General features: G+C 48.3%; 1 protein-coding gene across 1 annotated transcript in view; it reads right to left on the bottom strand.

Annotated features, from left to right (window-relative positions):
* The window catches only part of LOC145337354 (putative G-protein coupled receptor 139), a 34559-nt gene that overhangs the window by 12677 nt on the left and 5143 nt on the right, over positions 1-16739 (bottom strand). Inside the window, 1 exon segment of the mRNA XM_080182145.1 lies at positions 4209-4267. Within this exon segment, the coding sequence (XP_080038271.1) occupies positions 4209-4267 (59 nt within the window).

Raw genomic sequence — 16739 nt, 5'->3', positions numbered from 1 at the left:
AAAGAGAGCAGAAAGGTAGTATTAATAGGGGTCTCCACAGTGAGGGGGGGCGGACAGGCATTTTTGTGGACGTAGACGTGAGTCGTGGATGGTGGTTCGTCTCCCTGGAGCTGGGATCCGGGATGTCTCTGGGCATGTCCCAGACATCCTGAAGGGGAAGGGTGAGGAACCGGAGGTTGGAGTGCATATAGGTACTACTGACGTAGGCAAGAAGAGGGAGGCAGTGGTGAAAAGGGATTATAGGGAACTGGGTAGGCAGCTGAGGAAGAGAAAAGCGAAGGTAGTAATCTCAGGATTGCTGCCTGTGCCACGGGAGAATGAGGGCAGGAATGGAATGAGGTGGAGGCTGAATGCGTGGCTGAGGGACTGGAGCAGGGGGCAGGGATTTCGGTTCCTAGATCATTGCAACCTCTTTAGGGGCAGGTGTGACCTGTACAGTAAAGACGGGTGGCACTTAAATCCCAGGGGGGCTAATATCTTGGTGGGAAGACTGGCTAAGGCTACTGGGGGGACTTTAAACTAGAAAGGATGGGGGGAGGGAATTGTGATGGGGATACTGGGACCGAGGAGGTTAGCTCCCAGGTAGGGAAGGACTGCAGGCAGTATGAGAGGGAGGTTAGACAGGGGGTGGAGAAGGGAAATGCCCAGACTGAGGGGCTGAAGTGTATCTATTTTAACGCCAGGAGTGTAGTAAATAAGGTAGATGAGCTTAGGGCGTGGATTGCTGCTTGGGAATGTGATGTGATGGCCATTACGGACACTTGGATGTCTCAGGGACAGGACTGGGTACTTCAGGTGCCAGGATTCAGATGCTTCAGGAAGGACAGGGAGGGGGGCAAAAGAGGTGGTGGAGTGGCTCTGTTGATCAGGGACAGTGTCATGGCTGCAGAGAAGGAGGATGCCGTGGAGGGACTGTCTACGGAGTCCCTGTGGGTGGAAGTTAGTAACAGCAAAGGGTCGATAACTTTGCTGGGTGTATTCTACAGGCCGCCCAATAGTGACAGGGAAGTTGAGGTGCAAATAGGGAAACAGATTCTAGAGAGATGTAGTAATAACAGAGTTGTCATGATGGGAGACTTCAATTTCCCAAACATCGACTGGAATATCCCAAGGGTATTGGTCTCTGGAGAAGCAGGGGCAAAACATTAACCAACCGTGAGCAAAACATTAACCAGTCGGGGAAAACATGAACCAAATGGGGAAAACATTAACCAGTGGGACTTGGTCCCTGGAGAAGCAGGGGGAAAGCATTAACCAGTTGGACTTGGAACCTGGAGAAGCGAGGGGAAAACATTAACCAGTCGGACATGGTCCCTGGAGAACCGAGGGGAAAACATTAACCAGTTCCACATAATCCCTGGAGAACCAGGGGCAAAACATTAACCAGTAGGGGAAAACATTAACCAGTGGGACTCAGGCGCTGGCTGGAGTGGGCAAAACATTAACCAACCGTGGGGAAAGCAGTAACCAGTCGGACCTTGTCCCTGGAGAAGCTGGGGAAAGCTGAAACATTTGGACTTGGTGCCTGGAGCAGAAGGGAAATCATTAACCAGGCGGACAGAGTCCCTGGAGAACCGAGGGGAAAACATTAACCAGTTGAACTTGGTCCCTGGAGAAGCAGAGGCAAAACATTAACCAGTTGGGGAAAACATTAACCAGTCAGGGAAAACATTAACCAGTGGTCCTTAGGCTCTGGCTGGATGGGCAAAATATGAGCCAACCGTGGGGAAAACATTAACCAACCGGGGAAAACATTCACCAGTGGGACTTGGAGCCTGGAGAACCGAGGGGAAAACATTAACCAGTCGGGTGTACTAACTGCAGAAGCAAGGGCACAACATTAACCAACCGTGGGGAAATCTTTAACCAGTCGGGCAAAACATTAACCAGTCGGGCAAAACATGAACCAATCGTGGAAAGCATTAACCAACCGGGGAAAACATTCACCAGTGGGACATGGTCCCTGGAGAAGCAGGGGGAAAACATTAACCAGGTGGGCTGGGTGCCTGCAGAAGAAGGGAAAACATTAACCAGTGGGACATGGTGCCTGCAGAATTGAGGGGAAAACATGAACCAGTTGGACATAGTCCCTGGAGAAGCAGGGGCAAAACATTAACCAACCGTGAGAAAACATGAACCAGTCGGGGAAAACATTAACCAACTGGGGAAAACATTAACCAGTGGGACTTCGGCTCTGGTTGGATGGGCAAAACATTAACCAACCGTGCGGAAATCATGAACCAACCACGGGGAAAACATTTACCAGTGGGACTTGGGCACTGGAGAAGCAGGAGGAAAACATTGACCAGTTGGGCTGGGCGCCTGGAGCAGAAGGGAAAGCATTAACCAGTTGGACTTGGTGCCTTGAGAAGCTTGGGGAAAGCATTAACCAGTCGGACTTAGTCTCTGGAGAAGCAGGGGCAAAGCATTAACAAACCATGGGGAAAACATTAACCAGTCCGGTAAAACATTAACCGACCGGGGAAAACATTAGCCGACCGGGGAAAACATTAGCCGACCGGGGAAAACATTAGCCGACCGGGGAAAACATTAACCAGTGGGACTTAGTCCCTGGAGAAGCAGAAGGGAAAACATTAACCAGTCGGACATAGTCCCTGGAGGAGCTTGGGGAGAACATGAACCAGTTGTACAGAGCCCCTGGAGAAGCTTGGGGAAAACATCAACTAATTGGACACAGTCCCTAGAGAAGCAGGTACACAACATTAACCAACCGTGGGGAAAACATTAACCAGTCGAGCAAAACATTAACCAGTCAGGGAAAACATTAACCAGTGGGACTTAGGGTCTGGCTGGAGGGGCAAAACATGAAACAACGGTGGGGAAAGCATGAACCAACCATGGGGAAATCACTAACCAGTGGGACTTGATCCCTGGAGAAGCAGGAGGAAAACATTAACCAGTTGGGCTGGGTGCCTGGAGAAGCAGGGGGAAAACATTAACGAGTTGGCCTGGGTGCCTGGAGCAGAAGGGAAAGCATTAGCCAGTTGGACATGGTGCCTGGAGAAGCAGGGGGAAAACATTAACCAGTTGGGCTTGGCCCCTGGAGAACCGAGGGGAAAACATTAACCAGTTGGACATAGACCCTGGAGAACCAGGGGCAAAACATTAACCTGTCAGAACTTGACCCTGGGGAAGCAAGGGAAGAACATTAACCAGTTGGACCTTATCCCTGGAGAACCGAGGGGAAATCATTAACCAGTTGGACATAGTCCCTGGAGAAACAGGGGCAAAACATTAACCAACCCTAGGGAAAACATTAACCAACCGGGGAAAACATTAACCAGTCGGGGAAAACATTAACCAGTCGGGGAAAACATTAACCAACCTGGGAAAACATTAACCAGTGGGACGTAGGCTCTGGCTGGAAGATCAAAACATGAACCAACCGAGGGGAAAACATTAACCAATGGGGGAAAACATGAACCAGTTGGACTTGGTGCATGGAGAAGCGAGGGGAAAAGATTGACCAGTTGGGCTTGGTGCCTGGAGAAGCAGGGGGAAAACATTAACCAGTCGCACTTGGTGCCCGGAGAAGCAGGGGGAAAACATTAACCAGTTGTCCTTGGCCTCCGGAGAAGCAGGGGCAAAACATTTACCAACCGTGGGCAAAACATTAACCAGTCGGGGAAAACATTAACCTACCGGGGAAAACATTAACCAGTCGGCAAAAACATTAACCAAACGGGGAAAACATTAACCAGTGGGACTTAGTCTGTGGCTGGAAGGGCAAAATGTGAAACAACCGTGGGGAAAACATGAACCAACCATGGGGAAAACATTAACCAGTGGGACTTGGTCTCTGGAGAAGCAGGGGGAAAGCATTAACCAGTTGGACTTGGAGCCTGGAGAAGCGAGGGGAAAACATTAACCAGTCGGACATAGTCCCTGGAGAACCGATGGGAAAACATTAACCAGTTGCACATAATCCCTGGAGAAGCAGGGGCAAAACATTAACCAGTCGGGGAAAACATTAACCAGTAGGGGAAAACATTAACCAACCGGGGAGAACATTAACCAGTTGGACGTTGTCCCTGGAGAAGCGAGGGGAAAACATGAACCAGTTGGGCATAGTGCCTGGAGAACCGAGGGGAAAACATTAATCAATTGGAGATGGACCCTGGAGAAGCGAGGGGAAAACATTAACCAGTTGGAGATGGTCCCTGGAGAAGCGAGGAGGAAACATTAACCTGTTGCACCTAATCCCTGGAGAACCGAGGGGAAAACATTAACCAGTTGGACTCGGTACCTGTAGAAGCAGGGGCAAAACATTAACCAACCGGGCAACACATTTATCAACCGAGCAAAACATTAACCAGTGGGACTTGGTCTCTGCAGAAGCAGGGGAAAAGCATTAATCAGTTGGAATTGGAGCCTGGAGAACCGAGGGGAAAACATTAACCAGTCGGACATAGTCCCTGGAGAAGCAGGGGCAAAACATTAACCAGTCGGACCTTGTCTCTGGAGAACCGAGGGGAAAACATTAACCAGTTGGACATAGTCCCTGGAGAAGCACGGGCAAAACATTAACCAACCGTGGGGAAAACATTAACCAAACGGGGAAAACAATAACCAGTCGGGGAAAACATTAACCAACTGGGGAAAACATTAACCAGTGGGACGTCGGCTCTGGCTGAATGGGCAAAACATGAACCAACCGAGGGGAAAACATTAACCAGCTGGGAAAAACATGAACCAGTTGGACTTGGTGCATGGAGAAGCGAGGGGAAAACATTAACCTGTCGGACATAGTCCCTGGAGAAGCAGGGGCAAAACATTAACCAGTCGGACCTTGTCCCTGGAGAACCGAGGGGAAAACATTAACCAGTTGGGCTTGGTGCCTGGAGAAGCAGGGGGAAAACATTAACCAGTCGGGCTGGGTGCCTGGAGAAGAAGGGGGAAAACATTAACCAGTCGGGGAAAACATTAACCAGTTGGGAAGAACATTATCCAACCGGGGAAAGCATTAACCAACCGCGGGGAAAACATTAACCAGTGGGACTTGGGTCCCTGGAGACGCAGGATGTAAACGTTTACCAGCTGGGCTGGGTGCCTGGAGCAGAAGGGAAAACATTAACCAGTCGTAGTTGGTGCCTGGAGAAGCAGAGGCACAACATTAACCAACTGTGGGGAAAACATTAACCAGTCGGGGAAAACTTTCACCTCTCCCTCTGTATCTCTGTGTCCCAGTAAGCTGATTCAGTGTGAATGTAAGCCTTGCTTGTGAGGTGAATCATTCATGTTGACACCTTTAAATATCGATCCCCCCTCTCTCTGCCTGTCTGTCTGTCTCTCCCTCTCTCTCACTGTCGCTCTCTCTCAATAACTTCACTGCAGTCTTAATGTCAGCCTGACTTCGGACACTTCATAAACTTTAAAAACTCACTCTCTGCCTCCCTCAGTTCAGGCACAGGTTGAGTGTTCGAGTGAGAGTGGGGGAGAGGTGAGTATTGAAGCCGGTGCAGGCAGCTGTCAACAAAGCTTTGAAGAAATGGCAGGCAGTGTTTGTAAAGATGCTGAGGGAATGGGAAAGTCAGTGTGTCAGCCAGATGGGGGAAGGGAGGCTTCCACTTGCGAGGGGAAAACATTAACCAGCTGCTGCTGCTGCGGTGTGGGCAATGGCAGTCTCCCTTTTATTGTACCCTCTGGACAAGCAGGGGCAAAACATGAACCAGTTGGACGTGGTGCCTGGAGCAGAAGGGAAAACATTAACCAGTTAGACTCTGGTCCCTGGAGTAGAAGGGAAAACATTAAACCAGTTGCACTTAGTCTCCAGAGAAGCAGGGGCAAAGCATTAACCAGTCGGGGAAAACATTAACCAGTGGGAACTGGTCCCTGGAGAAGCAGGGGGAAAACATGAACCAGTTGGACATAATCCCTGGAGAAGCAGGGGCACAACGTTAACCAACCGTGGGGGGAGAAAGCATTAACCAACCGGGGAAAATATTAACCTGTCGGGGAAAACATTAACCAGTGGGACTTAGGCTCTGGCTGGATGGGCAAAACATTAACCAACCACGGGGAAAGCATTAACCAGTTGGACCTTGTCCCTGGACAACCAAGGGGAGAACATTAACCAGTTGGACATAGTCCCTGGAGAAGCAGGGGCACAGCAGCAACCAAACGTGGGGAAAACGTCTGTTGTGGGTACGGTTTCGTTCAGGGGAAGTTGTGTCTGACAAATTTACTGGAGTTCTATGAGGATGTGTCTAGGGCAGTGGATAGAGGAGAGCCGGTGGATGTGGTCTTTCTTGATTTTCAGAAGGCGTTTGACAAGGTACCTCACAAGAGGTTATTGCAGAAGGTAAGGGGGCATGGAGTTGGGGGTAGGGTGTTAGCGTGGATAGAGGATTGGTTGTCAAATAGGAGGCAGAGAGTGGGGGTCAATGGGTGCTATTCGGATTGGCGGTTGGTGACTAGTGGAGTGCCCCAGGGGTCAGTGCTGGGGCCTCAGCTATTTACCATTTATATAGATGATCTGGAGGAGGGAACCGAGTGTATGGTGTCGAAATTTGCTGATGACACTAAGATTGGGGGAACGGCAAATTGTGCGGAGGGTGTGGAGAGTCTGCAGAAGGATCTAGATAGGCTGGGCAAATGGGCCAGGACCTGGCAAATGGAATTTAATGTTGGCAAGTGCGAGGTGGTCCACTTTGGCAGGAATAAAGGTTGGAAGGACTATTACTTACAGGGCGAAAAACTGCAGCAGGCGACGGTGCAGAGGGACCTCGGGGTCCTTGTGCATGAGTCGCAAAAACCCAGCCTGCAGGTGCAGCAGGTGGTCAGGAAGGCAAATGGGATGCTGGCCTTCATAGAGAGGGGGATTGAATATAAAAGTAGGGAGGTCTTGCTGCGGCTGTATAGGGCACTGGTGAGGCCGCAGCTGGAGCACTGTGTGCAGTTTTGGTTGCCGTACTTACGCAAGGATATTTTAGCCTTGGAGGGAGTGCAGAGGAGGTTTACTAGGCTGATATCGGAGTTGAGGGGGTTGAGCTATGAGGAGAGGCTGAATAAACTAGGCTTGTACTCATTAGAGTTTAGAAGAATGAGGGGAGTTCTCATTGAGAAGTATAAGATGATGAATGGGATGGATAGGATAGAGGTGGAGAGGCTCTTCCCACTCAGAAAGGACAGTAGGACTAGGGGGCACAGCCTCAAGATAATGGGGGGGTGGGTTAGAACGGAGTTGAGGAGGAACTTCTTCACTCAAAGGGTGGTGAATCTCTGGAATTCTCTGCCCGTTGAGGTGGTGGAGGCTGCCTCGCTAAATATTTTTAAGACGCGGGTTGATGGGTTTTTGATAAGCGAGGGGATTAAGGGTTATGGGGAGAGGGCGGGAATGTGGAACTGAGACACGACAGATCAGCCATGATCTTATTGAATGGCGGGGCAGGCTCGAAGGGCTGGATGGCCTACTCCTGCTCCTATTTCTTATGTTCTCAAAACATTAACCAGTAGGGCAAAACATTAACCAGTCAGGGAAAACATTAACGAGTTGGGCAAAACATTAACCAACCGGGGAAAACATTAATCAGTCGGGGAAAACATTAACCAGTGGGACTGAGTCTCTGGCTGGATGGGTAGAACCGTATCCACCCGCGGGGAAAACATTAACCAGTCGGGCATAGTCCCTGGAGAAGCAGGAGCACAACATTAACCAACCGTGGGGAAAACATGAACCAGTCAGGCAAAACATTCACCAGTCAGGGAAAACGTTAACCAGTCAAAGAACAAAGAACAAAATCAGCCTGGGAAACAGGCCCTTCGGCCCAACGAGCCCACGCTGCCATCTCAACTCCACCTCTCTACCCATGACCCCTATCTCATGTTTTATGGCCATCCAGATTGAGGGAAAACTAATTTAGGGACAATTTATTCCTGCCAATCAGCCGAACAGCACATCTTTGGGGTGTGGGAGGAAACCGGAGCACCCGGAGAAAACCCACGCAAGCACGGGGAGAATGCGCAAACTCCCACAGACACCGGCCCAAATCCATGTGTCTGCACAGCAATCAGCGATAGTCACTGAGCTGTCGTCTTGCCCAGTATCTTGTCCAGTTTAGGCACACACTAACGACATGAAGCACTACGCCAATCTCGAACAACCAAGAGCAGCCCCAGTACGACCCATCGCGTGTATGCCCCTCGTTGGACACGAGGTGGACCGACTTCAAACCTGTGAATGAAAACAGAGAAAAACATTATTATCATACTATATCCATTTACATTTCTAGGGACACCCCAATGCTAATGACCCTTCATTAAAGGTTCTCCTATATCCACCCATCTCCAGCTCAGTCATGTGCCTAAGTTACTCTTAAAGGACTCTAGCGTGTTTGCTTCCACCACCTTACTTGGCAGAGCATTCCATACCCCCACTACCCTCTGCGTGAAAAACCTCCCTCGAATATCTGTGTTGTACCTCTCCCCCTTCACCTTAAGCCCATGGCCCCTCGTCCTACGTGACTCGATTATAGGAAATAGCTTACCTCTGTTTACTCTATCTATACCCTTCATAATCTTATATACCTCTATTAGATCCCCCCCTCAGTCGGCGTCTTTCAAGGGAAAAGAGTCCCAATTTCTTCAATCTTTCCTCACACCCCAGTCCTTCCATACCAGGCAACATCCTGGTAAACCTCCTCTGCACTCTCTCCAGAGTCTCCACGACCTTCTGGTAGTAAGGCAACCAGAACTGTACGCAGTACTCCAAATGCGGCCTAACCAACGTTCTATACAACTGCAACATTAGACTCCAGCACTTATATTCTATACCCCTTCCTATGAAGGCTAACATACCATAGGCTTTCTTCACCACACTCTCCACTTGCACTGCCACCTTCAAAGACTTGTGCACTTGCACCCCCAGGTCTCGCTGCGACTCTATACTCCTTACAGGCTTACCCTTTATCATATAACTTCCCCCTACATTATTCCGGCCAAAATGCATCACCTCACATTTATCCGGATTAAACTCCGTTTGCCACGTATCTGCCCAATCAACCAGCCTATCAATATCCTGCTGTATTGCCAGACACTGCTCCTCACTGCCCGCCAATCCAGCCATCTTGGTGTCATCAGCAAATGTGCTGATCACACCACCGACTCCCTCTTCCAAATCATTTCTATACACTACAAAGAGAAGAGGTCCCAGTACCGAGCCCTGCGGCACCCCACTAGTGACAGACCTCCAGCTAGAAAAAGACCCCTCCACAACTACTCTCTGACTCCTCTTTGCAAGCCAGTTCTCTACCCATCTAGATACCTGACCACATATCCCATGAGCTTTAATCTTCTGTACCAACCTACCATGAGGGTCTTTGTCAAACGCCTTACTGAAATCCATATAGACATCAACGGCTCGTCCTTCGTCAACCGTTTTTGTCACCTCCTCAAAGAATTCTACCAGATTCGTAAGGCAAGACTTCCCCTTGACAAAGCCATGCTGCGTATCCTTAATCAGATCGCAACGCTCCAAGTGCACATACATCCAATCCCTAAGAATCCTCTCCATCAACTTACCTACCACTGACATTAAGCTCACCGGCGTATAGTTACCCGGGCTATCCCTCCTACCCTTTTTAAACAACGGTACCACATTCGCTACCCTCCAGTCCTCCGGGACCTCACCTGTGTCCAAAGAAGAGACAAAGATTCGCGTCAGAGGCCCAGCAATCTCATCCCTTGCATCTCTAAGCAGCCTAGGATAAATGCAATCAGAACCCGGAGATTTATCGGTCTGAATGCCCTCGAAAAGCCCTCACACTTCTTCCCTGGTAATCAACAGATCTTTCAATCGGTCTACCGCTCCCTCAATGGCCGTACTAGACATCAAGCCCCTCTCCTTCGTGAATACCGACGCAAAGTATTCATTCAGGATCTCCCCCATTCCCTCTGCCTCTAAGCACAATTCCCCACGTCTGTCCCTGAGAGGACTGATTTTACCCCAACCACCCTTTTGTGAGACGACCTCAAATATTACCGAGAGCCAGAACAGGTCCCCATCCCACACTTAGCAGAAGTACTGAGAGAGTTACGTCTCTAAGTGGGACACTCTGTTCGATTATACCACCAGTTCCAATCACATATCAAAACCCGAGAGCATGACACAGAGTCAGCCTTACAGAGCCAGACATGGGTTCGGAGGGTGTGGGACTGGGGTCTAAGTGTGGACATTCACCCCTGGATCCGGATAGTCTCGCACATACCGGTTGCCATCCAACTCATACTGGCAATATCCTGGGGGGGTCATAATACATCCCACCAGCACAAGAAAAATAAAACTAGGAGGGAACTCATCGGAACGATTGGCAACATGGGACAATGAACATCTCGGGAAGGCTTCTCCCGCATACACCTAATTTGACAAACCCGGGGTTCCCCTAAACTGTACGACTGCAGCGTGCAAATGCAGGGAGCACCGGACATAGCATTTGTGAAGGAAATTGGTCTGAGGGAGGAGGAACAAGCCCGCTCCCGACCCACACGGGGGAACTGTTATGGGACAGCAAATTTTATGAAATTGGGCACACAAAATGGCAGCAAACTGAAGCTACCCTCAGAGCCCCTCCACCAAGAATCACAAAGTAACAGACACCGATCTGTGGGCAAGAGCATGCTTTTAGAATGCAGGTGAGGGCTGGCACATAAGGGAAGCTGGACAGGATGGCACCGACAGGAACTAAATCTCCACCCCGTCAAAATCAGCACCTTTAAAACAGTCAACCAACCCATGGAGACACCTAAAATTAGCATAGTTAAGGAAACATGCTTGGCCCCTCAAAACCTCTTTTGAGATCAATGACACACCTATGGTTCAAACCCCGGAGATTCGAGACTATTAAATAACCAATCAGACAAAGCAATTAACACACACTGAAAACAATTTCCTCAACACTTGGAAACATCGAGACAAGATGGCTAAGGTTGAACACTGTAAATAAAGTATTAGCATTTGAATCGCACACTGCCCCGAAGTTCAGGTATAACTATAGCCTGCTGCCAGGGACGGGCAGAGAGCTTTCGGGACAGTCCGATTGGATGTCCTGACTGTGCTTCTCCGTCGACGTAAATGAAAATAAAGCTGTGCCATTATTGAACTTCACCCTGAGTCCGTCGTGGTCGTTTCGCCCACTCGCGCTAACACCCTCTATTCTTAGCAGTCTCTGGTCTGCTTATGTCGCCGTTTCATCTCTTTATTAGAAACATTAAAGATTCAATTTCTATCATTCCGTCTTTCTGGCAAGGCATAAGAACATAAGAGCATAAGAAATAGGAGCAGGAGTAGGCCATCGATCCCTTCGAACCTGCCTCGCCATTCAATAAGATCATGGCTGATCAGAAGTAGATCAGTTCCACTTTCCCACTTTCTCCCCATAACCCTTAATTCCCTTGTCTGTCAAAAACCTATCTACCTGTGACTTTTTTTTCCCCAGTTTGTTCATTTTCAGTCTGTTAACGTTTCTGCCACTATTATGCAATGTTTTTCTTCACAGCCTGTCACTGGATTCAAATTGGGCTGCACAGTAGCACAGTGGTTAGCACTGCTGCTTCACAGCTACAGGGACCTGGGTTTGAATCGAAGGGCTAGATGGCCTACTCCTGCTCCTATTTCTTATGTTCTTTTGGCCTTACCCGTGAGCATCACGCTCCATCCTCCCCAGGCTACACACTGCGGCCATCCCCTCCGGGTTACACACCGTCTGATCTCACTGGCTCCATGCCCCCGAACTGAAGTCTCCATCCTTCCCGGGTTACGCACTGTCTGAACTCGCTGCCTCCGTTTTCTCCAGTTTACACACTGTCTGATCGCCATGTCTCCATCCTGCCCGGATTGGACACTGTCTGTTCATATTGGTACCATCCTCTTGTGTTTACAGACAGATCTCACTGCCTCCATTCCCACCCTCCCCCCATTACACATTATCTGATCTCACTATCTCTATCTCCCTGGGATTACTCTCTCTGATCTCACTATCACTATCTCCCTGGGATTACACTGTCGGATCTCACTATCTCTATCTCCCTGGGATTACACCGTCTGATCTCACTATCTCTATCTCCCTGGGATTACACCGTCTGATCTCACTATCTCTATCTCCCTGGGATTACTCTCTCTGATCTCACTATCTCTATCTCCCTGGGATTACACTCTCTGATCTCACTATCTCTATCTCCCTGGGATTCCACTCTCTGATCTCACTATCTCTATCTCCCTGGAATTACTCTCTCTGATCTCACTATCTCTATCTCCCTGGGATTACACTCTCTGATCTCACTATCTCTATCTCCCTGGGATTACTCTCTCTGATCTCACTATCTCTATCTCCCTGGGATTACTCTCTCTGATTTCACTATCTCTAACTCCCTGGGATTACACTCTCTGATCTCACTATCTCTATCTCCCTGGGATTACACTCTCTGATCTCACTATCTCTATCTCCCTGGGATTACACCGTCTGATCTCACTATCTCGATCTCCCTGGGATTACACCGTCTGATCTCACTATCTCTATCTCCCTGGGATTACACTCTCTGATCTCACTATCTCTATCTCCCTGGGATTACACCGTCTGATCTCACTATCTCTATCTCCCTGCGATTACACTCTCTGATCTCACTATCTCTATCTCCCTGGGATTACTCTCTCTGATCTCACTATCTCTATCTCCCTGGGATTACTCTCTCTGATCTCACTATCTCTATCTCCCTGGGATTACTCTCTCTGATTTCACTATCTCTATCTCCCTGGGATTACTCTCTCTGATTTCACTATCTCTATCTCCCTGGGATTACACTCTCTGATCTCACTATCTCTATCTCCCTGGGATTACTCTCTCTGATTTCACTATCTCTATCTCCCTGGGATTACTCTCTCTGATCTCACTATCTCTATCTCCCTGGGATTCCACTCTCTGATCTCACTATCGCTATCTCCCTGGGATTACTCTCTCTGATTTCACTATCTCTATCTCCCTGGGATTACACTCTCTGATCTCACTATCTCTATCTCCCTGGGATTACACTCTCTGATTTCACTATCTCTATCTCCCTGGGATTACACTCTCTGATCTCACTATCTCTATCTCCCTGGGATTACTCTCTCTGATCTCACTATCTCTATCTCCCTGGGATTACACTCTCTGATCTCACTAGCTCTATCTCCCTGGGATTACTCTCTCTGATCTCACTATCTCTATCTCCCTGGGATTACACTCTCTGATTTCACTATCTCTATCTCCCTGGGATTACTCTCTCTGATTTCACTATCTCTATCTCCCTGGGATTACACTCTCTGATTTCACTATCTCTATCTCCCTGGGATTACTCTCTCTGATCTCACTATCTCTATCTCCCTGGGATTACTCTCTCTGATTTCACTATCTCTATCTCCCTGGGATTACTCTCTCTGATCTCACTATCTCTATCTCCCTGGGACTACACTGTCTGATCTCACTATCACTATCTCCCTGGGATTACACTCTCTGATTTCACTATCTCTATCTCCCTGGGATTACACTCTCTGATCTCACTATCTCTATCTCCCTGGGATTACTCTCTCTGATCTCACTATCTCTATCTCCCTGGGATTACTCTCTCTGATCTCACTATCTCTATCTCCCTGGGATTACACTCTCTGATTTCACTATCTCCATCTCCCGGGGATTACTCTTTCTGATCTCACTATCTCTATCTCCCTGGGATTACTCTCTCTGATTTCACTATCTCTATCTCCCGGGGATTACTCTCTCTGATTTCACTATCTCTATCTCCCTGGGATTACATTCTCTGATCTCACTATCTCTATCTCCCTGGGATCACTCTCTCTGATCTCACTATCTCTATCTCCCTGGGATTCCACTCTCTGATCTCACTATCGCTATCTCCCTGGGATTACTCTCTCTGATTTCACTATCTCTATCTCCCTGGGATTACACTCTCTGATCTCACTATCTCTATCTCCCTGGGATTACACTCTCTGATTTCACTATCTCTATCTCCCTGGGATTACACTCTCTGATCTCACTACCTCTATCTCCCTGGGATTACTCTCTCTGATCTCACTATCTCTATCTCCCTGGGATTACACTCTCTGATCTCACTAGCTCTATCTCCCTGGGATTACTCTCTCTGATCTCACTATCTCTATCTCCCTGGGATTACACTCTCTGATTTCACTATCTCTATCTCCCTGGGATTACTCTCTCTGATTTCACTATCTCTATCTCCCTGGGATTACACTCTCTGATTTCACTATCTCTATCTCCCTGGGATTACTCTCTCTGATCTCACTATCTCTATCTCCCTGGGATTACTCTCTCTGATCTCACTATCTCTATCTCCCTGGGATTACACTCTCTGATCTCACTATCTCTATCTCCCTGGGATTACACTCTCTGATCTCACTATCTCTATCTCCCTGGGATTACACTCTCTGATCTCACTATCTCTATCTCCCTGGGATTACTCTCTCTGATTTCACTATCTCTATCTCCCTGGGATTACACTCTCTGATTTCACTATTTCTATCTCCCTGGGATTACTCTCTCTGATTTCACTATCTCTGTCTCCCTGGGATTACTCTCTCTGATTTCACTATCTCTATCTCCCTGGGATTACACTCTCTGATTTCACTATTTCTATCTCCCTGGGATTACTCTCTCTGATTTCACTATCTCTGTCTCCCTGGGATTACTCTCTCTGATTTCACTATCTCTATCTCCCTGGGATTACTCTCTCTGATTTCACTATCTCTATCTCCCTGGGATTACACTTTCTGATCTCACTATCTCTATCTCCCTGGGATTACTCTCTCTGATTTCACTATCTCTATCTCCCTGGGATTACTCTCTCTGATCTCACTATCTCTATCTCCCTGGGATTACTCTCTCTGATTTCACTATCTCTATCTCCCTGGGATTACACTCTCTGATTTCACTATCTCTATCTCCCTGGGATTACTCTCTCTGATTTCACTATCTCCATCTTCACTCTCTTTGCTTTCTGGGAAAGTTGGAATTCGCCATTTTCTCCCCAGAATTGGTCCAGGAACCAGGCCGCTTCTTAAACACGATTAAAAAAGCTGAAAATCCTCCCTGCTCAGAACCGAGTATAAATATTTGCATCGCTTTCTCACCCGGACTTTCTACCGCCGAAACTTCTGGAAAGAAGCAACTCTGCGACTGCGCGTCGTTGTTTGTGAGGTAAAACCGCACGCGCTCAAAGAGCCCGGCGCATGCGCATACGGAGAACTGCTTCTTCGTCCGCCCTCCAACGCCCCCCGGTCACAGACAAAGGGCCTGCGCAGTGCGCGAGTCTTGGAGTTCCTTCCGTGCTGTCCGTCTCGCGCACAGACGGTTACAACCCGAGCGCGCCGCTGCCTGGAGAATGAAGAGGGCGGGGCTGCAATCTACACCCTCTCCCCATTTGTTGTAGCGGCTATCAATCACCTGCTCCCAGCCAATAGGAAGGTCCTTCTCATCAGTGTGCTGTCTTGACCCCAGTGAAAGGTTCTCATCAGTGTGGATGGAGCAGACTTTAAACAAGGAAGAATTAGCAATTGGTGCTCAGCTCCTAATAACACTCACATTGGCTGAAAAATGGCTTTCAAAAGAACTGGGGATACAATTCCTTTCCTTTACTGAACGCTGCTGTCCATCCTGGCAGGTTAAATCTGTTTGTCACAGTCAAGAGTTTTTTTCTTTCCTCAACCATTGAATTGCTGTCCAGATGTTTCACGGTACTTCTGGGTGACAAAACCAGATCCTTCACAGAATATTTACCTCGGATTTACCCCACACATCTTCACTTGTACGTCACATTACCACTTTCAACTTGGTCCTGGTAGATTGATCAACACAGATGTCATCATCTACATTAGCGTGCAGGCTTAGATATTGAAGAGCTGCCTGCCAGTCACGAGACATGTCTTCACATATAGGAACCCAGGAAAGCAGTCAACAATATATTTCACCTTCACACTACCAGCGCCAAGATGGAATTGGATATCACCCTGGTGGTCACAACAGTATCAAGGCCCCAAACTTGTTCACCCAGATGTATTTCTTGATAGAACCCTCGGCTAAAAGCATCACCTCCTCAGGACTGCAGAAGAAACCTCCAAAACACTCCTCTGTAAACTCGTTCCTTCTTCATTGGGATCACATGCCAACACCCTCAGGACCTCTGTTTTTGCGAGCACATGTAATTGTTGGAGGTCAGCCATATCCGTTCCATAGCACTACAGCTGGAGTTTCTCATGTGCGTTTCTGAGGCCTACCCGCCTTTAGCTATTCTTCCAAAATACCATCAGAAGTGGGGACATTCACTAATAGTTGAACAATGCACAACACCATTCGCAAACCCTCAGATACTGAAGTCGACCATGTTCAAATGTAGTAAGAAATAGACAATATCCACTTTTGGGTTGACAAATGACAAGTAGTGTTCGCGCCACACAAGTGTCAGGCAATGACTATCTCCAATAAGAGAAAATCTGATCATTCCTCCATTCATATTCAATTGCATTACCATCGCCAAATTGTCCGTTACCGACACCCTGGGGTTTACTGTTGGCCTGAAACTGAACTGGATTACTCATATGCATACTATTGCTCCAACAGCAAGTCAGATGGGAGGGGAGATAGTATACAGTCGTATTGTCATCAGTGCAATAATCCAAAGACATAGGGCCAGGCTGTTGAACTGAAGACCCGTGTTCA

This window comes from Carcharhinus amblyrhynchos, unplaced genomic scaffold (genome assembly GCF_965287045.1).
Source record: "Carcharhinus amblyrhynchos unplaced genomic scaffold, sCarAmb.v2.hapA scaffold_47, whole genome shotgun sequence".
Taxonomy (NCBI): domain Eukaryota; kingdom Metazoa; phylum Chordata; class Chondrichthyes; order Carcharhiniformes; family Carcharhinidae; genus Carcharhinus; species Carcharhinus amblyrhynchos.
Note: the sequence above shows the minus strand (reverse complement) of the source record. Positions and strands in the feature narration are given on the sequence as shown.